This window comes from Cebidichthys violaceus, unplaced genomic scaffold, assembly GCF_023349555.1.
Source record: "Cebidichthys violaceus isolate CVI_PGR_0920_01 unplaced genomic scaffold, fCebVio1.0.p SCAF_7, whole genome shotgun sequence".
NCBI classification, from domain to species: Eukaryota; Metazoa; Chordata; class Actinopteri; order Perciformes; family Stichaeidae; genus Cebidichthys; species Cebidichthys violaceus.
Genome location: NW_027176927.1, coordinates 9238864 through 9251073, shown reverse-complemented (window position 1 = coordinate 9251073; position 12210 = coordinate 9238864). Strand labels below are relative to the sequence as shown.

General features: G+C 44.5%; 1 protein-coding gene across 1 annotated transcript; it reads left to right on the top strand.

The window, feature by feature from the left end:
* Positions 1-8097: 8097 nt before the first annotated feature.
* On the top strand, positions 8098-10853 carry LOC137891700 (potassium voltage-gated channel subfamily S member 2-like). Its single transcript, XM_068736443.1, has 2 exons — positions 8098-8592; positions 8888-10853. Exon 2 carries the CDS (start codon positions 8890-8892, stop codon positions 10327-10329), a length of 1440 nt encoding a protein of 479 aa, XP_068592544.1. The 5' UTR covers positions 8098-8592; positions 8888-8889; the 3' UTR covers positions 10330-10853.
* Positions 10854-12210: the final 1357 nt, after the last annotated feature.

The window sequence follows — 12210 nt, the reverse complement described above, 5'->3', positions numbered from 1 at the left end:
ATTCAAATTAAGTTTCTAAAATAGAAAAAAAAAAAAAAACAAGAGCGTCATCACTTTCTTTCTAGACCCACTTTGTTTGTATTCATCGGTTACTTCTCTGATATACGACATTAAGAGGTGCCCTTGAATGCAGCACGCGTGAACAGGTGCGGTTTATGTTGCTCGTGCAAAGAGCTCTCCAGCGCAGATAAGCGCGCAGGCCCGCTGGCGAACAGAACGTGTATTTGCCTGATGGTAGTCGGTGTTCAATACGGTGCCACCTGCTGGGCGCATTCAGGACGACACATATGACCGACTGTCTCCCAGATGGCTGGACAACACGTCTGATTTAATACAGCAGCGTGATGTGAGCAGCGTGAGGCCGGTGGTGTGCTCACCTAAAGACAACAGGTGTTTCATTGTATATGAATGTGCTAATTTATTGCCATCCACGCTCCTCATCATGGCCCTTTGAAAACATCAGCAGCAGCTGAAAGGGAGATAGAAAATGGTGCATCATAACAAGAGATGATGCAAACAAGGCCGGCTACATCAGGAGAGGACCGTATCTGATCCCCATTCAGTACGGGTCCAGCTGTGGGCGCGTCCCGGTCAAAGGATGCAACTGAGACACATTGGTGTGGTGTCTTTTTGTGGGATCTCACTGATCCCGCTCCATTTTTTGTGAATAGATGAATGCTTTTTGTTCTGGGATGCTCGACATAATCAAACTGATTCGAGCATGTGCAGATGGGGCTGCTGCTTTCTTTCAAATACACACACACACACACACACACACACACACACACACACACACACACACACACACACACACACACACACACACACACACATTTCTTATTCCAAAGATGTTAGCATGAGGAAAATCATTTCAAATGATCTTCAGACTTCAAGCAGATCAGGTAACTACAAATATCGATTGATACGTCTTCATAGGGAATGAATCTTCAGGTACACTGTGGATTTGTTATTTATTTATTTATTTATTATTTAACCTTAATTTATCCAGAATAATCCCATTGAGATTTTAAATCTATTTCGCAAGGGGGTCCTGGTCAGGATGGAAGCGTACATAAAAACACATAAAAGCACAGATAACAGACTTTAAAGCAGCAAAAAAAAAAACATCACAGAAATTTCACATGAAAGAGATGACAGACTTACAACAAAGCATGCAGCAAATTGCATCAATCAATATTTTTTTTATTGAGGGGGCCTAGAGGGGCCCCTCTGCTTGCATGTGCAGTTGCAGTTTATTGAGGCTGTGTGAACACCCTGAGAAACAACATTGATTTAGATTAAAAACAAGGTGAAAAGAGAGATATGTCTCAATGCTATGCTGTCAAAGCAAGTTGTGAGTGTTTACACAAACAGTGAATGTAAAGGACACCATGTGACATCCCACAGAAATACATGCAAGTAGCCATTCAAAGTAGTGCCATTTCCTTGACGCGCCCACAGCTGGACCCGTACTGAATGGGGATCAGATACGGTCCTCTCCTGATGTAGCCGGCCTTGTTTGCATCATCTCTTGTTATGATGCACCATTTTCTATCTCCCTTTCAGCTGCTGCTGATGTTTTCAAAGGGCCATGATGAGCAGACCGAGAAGTATATATAAGAAGTGGACATAGTCACCTTGACGTCACCCTTTGGTTTGTGGACAATGGTTTTGAAGCCTGGAGTTCGGCATTTTGGCCGTCGACAACTTGGGCATTTTGCTTATGTTTTTTTGCAACCAGAAGACAGAGCTATACATCGCAACGCTGAATACTATTTTTAGACAACCAAAAATGTTACAATTACCTTTTATGAAGTGAAAACACACTGTGAAAGGGTTAAATATTTAAGACGAAAACAACTCCCAAATCGGACAACCTAGTGGTAGCAACCTGTCAATCACAAGGTAGCCCCGCCCTAAAGCATACTCTGCTTTATGGTCTGTTTGACTCTAAATGGACCATCATTTACTAAATGAACATCATGCTGTATTGACGAAGAATTGAAACTAGAGATTGAGACCATAAACTCATGTTTACAATGTTTACTGAGGAAATAAATCAAGAGAGAAGTAGAGTCATTTTCTCATAGACTTCTATACAACCAGAGGAGTCGCCCCCTGATGGACATTAGAGAGAATGCAGCTTTAAGACACTTCCTGGAGGTCTAATTGTTCCATTAAATGTGATGTGGCTGCCTCCGTATTTAGGTCACCCTGTTTCTACTGTTATTGCTTGAGAGCCAATTAGGGCTCATCATGTCGAGCACAGACCCCCAGTCTGATGGACATGGGCATAATAATTGGTTAATAAGTTATATGCTTCGCTCTCAGAGCTGTAATCTGGAGAATCCACGTCTCCAGCTCCTCTCTATTCATCCTGCTCCCTCTGTATCGGTTCTCTGTCCTGAGTCAGCCAGCTTTCTCCGTCACAATAATCAAGGCCCATTTGATGTGATTACTGTGGCGTGAAGGGGAAGGCGGGAGACGAATGAAAGCACATTTTCTTTCAGTTGTTGGAATAACATGACTAAACAGCTTCCCCAATTTTTACTTGACCATTTCTATAAATCTCTCTGGAGACTGCTGGTGGAGCTTTGACTGACAGCTCTTGTCATGGACAGAGAGGGCCGTGGAAATCTCCCCAGCGATTATGGAGTCGCCTGGCGAAGCTTCACATGACACCCTATTGTTCTCAAGTCAAGGATGAGGTCGACATGTTTTTTGAATCTCAAGTGTTGGAGGATTGAAGCGAGGGAATCGAACGAGGAATAAAAGACGCGGAAAGAGGGAAAAAGAGCGGATGGAAAATGTTGAGAGGGAGACACATAAAGACGGCGAGGGAGTGGGAAAGAATGCAAAGGAGGGAGAGAGAAAGATAAAAGCAGCTGAGCAAAAGATAGGGTCCAGCAGATTTAGTCGACACAAAAAAACTCCTACACACTCTCACTTTGCACCTCAGGCTTTGAAGGAGAGAGAGAGAAAGAATCACGTCCTCTTCCTACTTTTTCTGTCTCTTCCTCATTCCGTCCTCTCCATCCACCCGTCCTCTAACTCTCTCACAGAAAGTCTAAACAAAATGTCATCTTGACTCTCTGAAGGGGATAAATAGGCTGATTGATTATCTACTCTTGGCTGTGTGGGTTTGATTATGGAATATGAGATTTAGAAATGAAGGCTTGAAACTGTTAGAATGATTTAAAAACTCTGTAATCGATTGGTCCCCTTAGAGCTCAGAGCGGTTCTCAGCACAGCCGCTATTGACTGTCTAAAAACTTCCTCTTGAAATCAACTTAACAGAAATATATTGGTGCCAAAGCTCCAATTTAAACCATTTATGACCCAAGTAATGAATCGCTCGTTCAAAATCAACATTGTTTTGTTCATAATTAAAGACATACCCAGGGCAAACCTAATAGTTTGTTTGTTATGATTAAAGATCTGAGCTTGAAATTTGTGCCGTAGATCATTTTTAATACTGAGGACATTTGATTTCCTTTATGTACTGTTCAGGGCTGAGACACTACAATGAAGTTATGATTACATTTATGCTGGGGTTCTGAAAAGGTCTCCATCAAACCATATGCAATGTGAATGAAAGCCTGCCAAGAGTATGCACAATCTAAATGGTGGTGATTTAAAATGCACGTCTTTTATTGTTACCAAAAAGGTTCTGAATACCAACTAGATGTGCAAAAGCATGCCCCATCCTAAGTGAGCAGTTGATTGAATAACCTTTACCACCCCCAACTGAATAGTGGGATAACATTCTAGATTTATTTGGGGTGGGAAACGAGCGTCCATAAAGCTGACTACTCTCCAACGTCACAAATCAGACCATTATTTTCTTTCCTTTCTCTTGAAACCATTATCCGATTGGTTTAATCCTGACTCTGTCACTTGGTGGTACCCTATAGAGAGTAGTTTAGCACACCCATGCAGATACAAAGATCTGATTTACTCTGCTGCCCCTTTGAAACAAGCTAAACTACTGGTTGGTCCCATGATGAGTTTCCTTCTGTCACTGTGAGGTCTAACTGAGGGGGAAGCCAACAGTACATAGTAGCCCAGTCTTCTCTTTCACTGGTGTCCAGCCTGGCAAGGTGCCCATACTTGTGCCAACATTTACTCTGAAAATGGGCTCCCCAACTTTAACAATTTAACCTTTGTTCTATATCGCCAACTGTGTTGTCCATGAAGGAATATGGAGTGTGAGGAACACTCCACTCACCACTCATGTATTGCTTTCCATTTTGGACTACAAAGGGTGAAAAAAAGGAGTTTGATTGGTGAACTACATTCACCCACCCTTTGGCATTACAACTCTAAACATAAAACATGTATGGTCTAAGGATGTCAAGCACTACATTGGAGAGGATCCACTTGACTGGGAGAAGGTATGGTCGTCGATTGTCATTGCTTCTAAAAGCCCAGATCGTCAGCATATTCATTTCATTTAATTCAAAGGGTGTACCTCACACTGAAGAGGGTCAGAAGGTTATCATCTCCAAACTGCACCTTGTGCTCAGATAGACTTACAAGTACTTAGATGCATATGTATCAGGAATGTAATGATGTGAGGCTTTTATGGCGCAAGGTTAGTGTTACTTTATATAATTTACTGGATATAACTGAGCCATGCTTTCCACTGTGCTACTCATGTTTGAACAGACATATTTTCTCAATGGGCATCACTGCTGCCAAAAGGAAGCTGGCTTTTTGATTAAAAAAACTCCCGGCGGACTACTTCAGCAGATGGGAGCTTGGTGCACTAAGTAAGGTAGCTAGCTAACTAGCCAGCCGCTAATTGAGTCAAATTTAACCAAAACATTCTCATTTCAATGTCCTATAATGACACTTGGTCAGTGGCCTTGAGCTTCAAACGATGACGCTCCAGGTACCCCTGTGGCATCATTTCTGGACGTGTCAGGGACGGCGTGTCTGTTTCCACTTGTTACATGCGTAGTTTCTTTTCAAAAATAAACTTCATCTTCACAGGAGGTGAAAATTAGGCAACAAAGAAGCCTGGTTGATGTCAACTTGCCAGACGACTCACGTCACTACTGAGTGACAAACGCTTGGGGTCCCAGCGTCGGGTAACTAGCTGGAGCTCCGGTTGCAGATCAAAAACACAGCAAAGCAGGATCTGGGTCTGTGGACTGGTCGCTGCCGGAGGCCCTGCTGTGAGGTGAAAGAGTTTCCGATGGACCCGCATGATTTCATCTGAGTTTGCGCAGAATTCGACTTAGTGGCACAGATGACAAGCATTAAATATAACTATTTAGAAATTCCTCTCTCTGACTAAATAGTTTCCTTATGTAGGTCATATAGAGGGATCAGTTTCAAATTGAGACTGTTTCAGTAAAATGTTCCCCAGTAACTGTGTAGGTAATTTAAATGCAGAGCTTTCACTTCAGATGCAGTATTTTTACAATAATTTCTTTGCTTAAATAAAGGATTTGAGTACTTCTTCCGTCACTGGTTGTTTGTAATATTTGAATATAGCTATGATAAAATGTGACAGAACAATTTCTTTGAAAAGCAAGGCCTGCTATCAATAAAACAGCAGATCTAAGAAGGGTTTTTCAGGAATAATCTATAAGGAATAGTCCCTCCTCCACAAAGCAGCGTATTAAACTCAACCGTGTGGGAGAAGAATGAATCAAAAGCAGCCCGCTTCAATGGAAAGCAGACAGTGAATAATCTGCAGATGATGGCCCAAATAATTCAGAACAACCAGCTTCAGTAATCCTGAACAAAGTCATTGTAACAAACATCAAGGTTCTTCACCCACGCTAATGAAATCTGAGGGTGCGTGTTTGTGTGCGTGCGCCGTCAGAGATACCTTTCAGGACTGATGGGGTTTGCAGAGCGGGACGATGCCTAAATCAGATATGCTGCACAGAAGATGAACATTTCCCAGCAGGTAAAGGATAAACGCTGGCTGTCGCCTAATGTAATCCTAAAAGCTGTGACATCTTAAGGCTGTCCAAATGTGCCATAGTAAAAGGCATGTTGCCGCCTGCGTCGGATTATAAGGCTTTCCTACACAGTGAGAGGAAACATGGAGAGAAATATTCAGAATAATACAGATCGCAAACATCAAGGAATCTCAGTGAATGGAGGATGATACCCAGGCACTCAATAATACCCCGCTGGACGAGCATAATGATAGACTAAATGGGATTATAATCATTGCAACAAAATTCCCACTCAACCTCTGATGGATCCCATAAATAAGAAAACGTCTGTCAGTTCACAGTATTGTAATCAGTGGAGTGGTTGCGTGTTCTTTCAAGGCTCTTGTTAAGCTTCACAAATCCTGCAAATCTGCTGTGCGACGGTGTAGGGGATCCACAGATTCATATGGCATAATCTATAACACCATATTGGGCTCACCTGAAGAGTATAGGTTCAGTTTTCATTAAACGCCCGAAAAGCATCCAGCATGAGGAGAAGCCATGTGTGAATACGACTGTAAAACCCCAATCTGCATGGGCAATCTCATGGGCTTATACGTGCTCATGTTAAGCTCCAATTGTTGGGGAGAAAAAACTAAATGCGATGAAATATTAATGTGCTGGCTGTCTGGGAGTAACAATCTAGTGAAAGATCCTATTTAGGAGTAAACAGTTCCACTGCTGCCGGCGGCCTGCGGTTATGTTACCAAATAAGTGCTGCAATACAATACAGCAAGTAAGGAAATTGCTTCCAATGGTCCTAAATGTGTTTTCAAACGCGACTAAAGCCTGGTGTCTTAAACAGGGTGGCCAGCAAATGATATCGGAAAGAGGAGACGGTCACGGTGGCACAGCCTGAGGGAGCAATAGCTGCTATTAAAGCCGTCACTTTAGATCTCCTCCTTCAACGGAATGAAGTGATAGCGACAACCTTCATCGCGGCTACTTACACGGGTGTGTTGGGACCAAAAATGAGCCGCCTGTGTATTTTCAAAATGCTCAAGGCCTCTCATGTTGTTGTTTTTTCAGTGTATCAGTTTAACAGCTCAGACTCACCATAAACCCGTCCTGGATGTAATCAGCAATTTCCCATCACACCTTTCTTGGCTAGTTGATGGTACACTAACAAGCACCCCAGAGAATTAAGATAAGGCGGCTTTTGTCTGCAGCCGTCATCACCTTCATAACAGCATCATGGTTCTGTAGTGAGGATTAGAAAGCAGTGTTAAAAGGGAGGAGACTTTGGCGCTGGTTGAATGTCATCATGCTATTGATCCACACTGCGTGACAGTGACTGTGTGATCGATGACCATAGACTCGACAATCAATACACTTTACATGAGGGCATCGCGCCTCAAATAAAAAAAAAAAATCAGTGTTAGTCACTATATTGCATCAAATACATCACTATAAATCATCTGGGACATTCTTACAGGACACTTATACTGTTTCTATGGTTACCTATTTGCTCTGTTGTATTAGTGATATTAAAGGGCACTCCTGTTGTGTGATTTCAGGGTGCTTTCACACCTGTTGTTGGGTTCATCTGCTCCGAAGCGCGGTAACAAAATTATACATTGTTGCTTTTTAGTTCTGGTCCAGTTCATGCTCACACTGACTTTTGAAGAGAGTTACTCATTGATTGGATAGTTTTGGCAATTGTCATCCTTCACCATCAGGACCCCTGTGTGGAAATCCAATTCTTCCTGAAGAGACTTTTCAATCAGCAGATGAGTTTATTATCAGCTTAGCTTTTAAAAGCATGCCACGATCACATATTTGCTATCATAAAATCCTGTGGTTGGTTTGTTTTTCTTTCACACCACACTGCTTGGAAGCTGACCGACACCCACCTTTCCATGCAGTTCCAGCTCGAAACGATATTAGCTGGTGATCTTATTATATGTGACATTACAATGCTTGGTAAATCTCCCTTCCCTACATGCAGTAAATATGAAGCTTATGGAAGTCAGTTATTGTACACTTAAACCGGAAACGCATCATTGCAGTAGTTTATTTTGTTAGTTGGTGACTCCTCTCCTCTCCTCGCGGAGCCGCGCCTCGAACCCCCCCCCACACACACACACACACACACACACACCACCAGGATGCTGAGATCACTCTTGGAGGGTGGTGCAGAGGGAGAGCTACGTGTTGCTGCGCAGCAACAGATAGACAGGAGAGAGAGAGAGAGAGAGAGAGAGAGAGAGAGAGAGAGAGAGAGAGAGAGGGGAATTCCCTCGCACAACAAAAAGCGGCCGCCAGGGCGTGTATCTGTTCCTATGGCTCCCCAGAATCCACTGTTTTTAAATGTAGCCGATACCTGTAGCTGAAGGAGGAGTTTGGTCGGCGGGTGCAGGATGTAAGGACTACCGGCTACAACCAGCCTCCGGGTGAATTTGAGGAGGAGGTGCCCGTCAATGTATCTCTTGTCTGGAGGGGCAACAACAGATTTGACAAAGTCCTCCACTGCCCAAGCTGAGCATATCAACCCGACGGAGACTCCAGGGGACAGCGGGGGTCTCTGCGGCTATTACACTGGCCACAACTTGGCCGTGAACTGCAATATGCGATCACCGGAGTTGAAAGCAGATTCTACTCACGGGGGGGTTCAGTGATCCGGCAGCGCTTTAAGGTAAATTCCTTGTTTCAAAAGGTTGGGAGGTTGGAAATGTAATTGTCTGTAATTTGGGAGAAAACACATGTTTGTCACAAATAGTTTTTCTGTTTCTTTTACTTTAAAAAAGCAAATGTCGCTCTAAGTCACAGGATAATAATATATGTATTTATCGCCCTCTCTGAATGTGCGTGCCTCGCTTTGTACTGACTGTCTCTTCCTCTTTGTGTCCATGTGTCCGTCACCTTCTTTTCTTTCTGTGCGCCGCGCGTCTATGCGTGTGTGCCCCCCCCCCCCCCCCCCCCCTCTCCAGACATGACGGGTCAGGCTCTGGGGAAACCGGGCGGCAGGGCTCACACGGATGACAACGCCGCCATCCACATCAACGTGGGCGGCTTCAAGAAGCGCCTCCAGTCCGACACCCTCTCCCGGTTCCCCGAGACGAGGCTCGCGCGCTTGCTCCACTGCCAGTCCAAAGAGTCCATCCTGGAGCTGTGCGACGACTACGACGACACGGAGAAGGAGTTCTACTTCGACAGGAACCCGGCGCTCTTCCCCTACGTGTTGAATTTCTACAACACGGGCCGGCTGCACGTCATGGCCGAGCTGTGCATCTTCTCCTTCAGCCAGGAGATCGAGTACTGGGGTATCAACGAGTTCTTCATCGACTCGTGCTGCAGTAGCGCGTACCACTGCCGGAAAATGGACCAGGACCGGGAGGACTGGGACGACAGGAGCGACGAAGGGAGCACCACGTCGTCTTTCGACGAGCTGTTGGAGTTTTACAGCGACGCCACCAAGTTTGACAAGCAACCGCTCGGGAGCGCGCGGAGGCGCGTGTGGTTGATGCTGGACAATCCTGGCTACTCCGTGGCCAGCCGCATCATCAGCATCCTCTCCATCCTCGTGGTGCTTGGCTCCATCGCCACCATGTGCATGAACAGCATGAGCGAGTTCAGCCTGGTGGACGGTGAGGGGCAACCCGCAGAGGACCCCCGGTTTGAGATCGTGGAGCACTTTGGCATCGGCTGGTTCACTCTTGAGCTGGTCGCCAGGTTCACGGTGGCACCGGACCTGCTGCATTTCTTCGAGCACCCGTTGAACGTGATCGACCTGGTGTCCATACTTCCGTTTTACCTGACGCTCCTCATCAACCTTGTGGTAGAGAGCAGCCCGGCGCTGGCCAACCTGGGACGCGTCGCGCAAGTGCTGAGGCTGATGAGGATTTTCCGCATCCTGAAGCTGGCGCGTCACTCCACGGGGCTGCGCTCACTGGGGGCCACCCTCAGGAACAGTTACAAGGAGGTGGGCCTGCTGCTCCTCTACCTGGCCGTCGGCGTGTCGTTTTTCTCCGTCATGGCCTATACGGTGGAGAAAGAGGACAGCGAGGATCTCTCCACCATCCCGTCGTGCTGGTGGTGGGCCACCGTCAGCATGACCACCGTCGGGTACGGGGACGTGGTGCCGGTGTCGATAGCGGGCAAGCTGACCGCCTCGGCGTGCATCCTGGCCGGGATCCTTGTAGTCGTGCTTCCGATCACGCTCATTTTCAACAAATTCTCTCTCTTCTACAAGAGGCAGAAACAGCTGGAGGTCGCGATGAGGAGCTGTGACTTCGACGAGGGGATCAAGGAGGTGCCCTCGGTCAACCTGAGGAACTATTACGCCCACAAAGTCAAATCCCTCATGGCGAGCTTGTCAAACATGAGCCGGAGTTCACCCAGTGAGCACAGCCTGAACGAATCAATACACTGAGACGGGGTTTCATCAAGGACACGGTGGGGGGGTCAGGCTGGGTGACGCTTCTCATTCAACGTGGCCCTTCACCAGGAGCTGTCCAGGGTGCTGAAACCTCTGGATAACAAAAAAACCCCACTTCCTTCCACTGATGTCTGACCGTTTGCCTCCCTGTAGCTCAGTGCAATAACGTGTTATTATATGTGTCAGTCACAAGAAGAAAGCAAGCAAATGTACAGGGCCGTCTGAGCTGATATATATATATATATATATATATATATATATATATATATATATATATATATATATATATATATATATATGAAAAAAGACAGAGAATGCTGTAGTTGTTTGCAGTCCTAGACGGTGTCACACTGTAGTCCATCCTCCAGCTGTACATGTTGTGATGTCTGACAGTAACTCCAGCCGTATCTCTCTTTCTGTCTCTCGACAGAGTCGTTGATGTGTAATTGTTGTGTTGCAACAGGATTACTTCAGATTTGTGGTGAAAAGCAAACTGTATTAAACAAAAATGCACAACTTTTTTAGCGTCTACTGATTGAGATAACACATTTTTATGTTCGGATGTTTAGATTTATGTTTCGTGACTGACACGATATCTGAAACAGTCTGACGGGCATAGCAGCAACCATTCAGAGCTGACATGTTGGATAATTCTATTCCAACGATAGGATTTTTTGGGGGGCAATTTTGGCATAGGCATGACAAAACACTTCCTGTGTGTCCAGTATTTCACAATTAATTGATTAATAGATACATGCTTTGTCCCCATTGGTAAATTTGACCTGGACTCTACACAGACAATAAAGAGTGCACAATAATACACACGCTGAGGCCTCTGCTTATTTTAAAATTACAACTGTTACAGGAAAGCAGTTCATTCCATACCTGATCTCACACTCCAAAACAGCCCCAATGAAACAAAAACTCTGGAGAGGTAGACAACATACCCAGTCAACATGAATATTTCAGTTTAAAATGCTGTCAATGTGGACACTAAAACACTTATAGGACTGGGCTTTTGTAACTCACACCAACTTCTCTGACATCAAAAATAAAATTTTCTTTTTATGTTTTTTTTTTAACATTTAAATTGAATGATGATCAAGGGACTTGTGTCGCACCAAGAAACAAACTCCTTTACTTCTCTTCTGAATGATATCATCATGCCTATACCATGGATGAGCACTCATTTGTGTACAGTGTAAAAAAAAAAAAAACAGTGAGCTAAAACAGACTATTACAGACGTTAACCTGCTGCTGTTAAGAGTGAAACCATGTGATAACTGTCCAGTCGTCTACGTTTCTGAACTAAACAGTACGGCTGAAGAGTGTTGAAAGCAGAGGTAAAATGAAAAGCAGACCATAGATGTATCACCAGAACAGAAGTTACAATGTTTCATGCTTTCTGCACACTGTTTTAATAGACGATACTTTAAATAGGATGTATGGCTACTGCCTGTTGAGAACACAGCAGACAGATACAGGCCTTTTCTCTCCTCAAGTAATTTGTCTCCTTGTCTCCAGCCTGTGAACGTAGAAGATGAACGGTGGAGACAACCTGCATATATCTCCTGTTTCTATCAATTCTCAAGGTGTCTGCTTAAAAACAACTTTTCTTATTCCACTGGAGAGGAGTTTTTGCACCTGTCTCTCCTTGTTTCTGGTCAGCATCACGACAAACAGCTGTCTCTTGCAGGAACATGACGAGAACACAGACTTGTGACATTGATTCCAGTTTAAAGGATAAAGAGTCAATTGATACAAGTAGACAACAGCTCGAAAACTCAATTATTTTGTCATCTGATATTTCTGTACAGTTAGCCGCATTGATTTCAGTTCCTAAATCTAAAGAGCATTTTATTTTGAAGTGAGTTC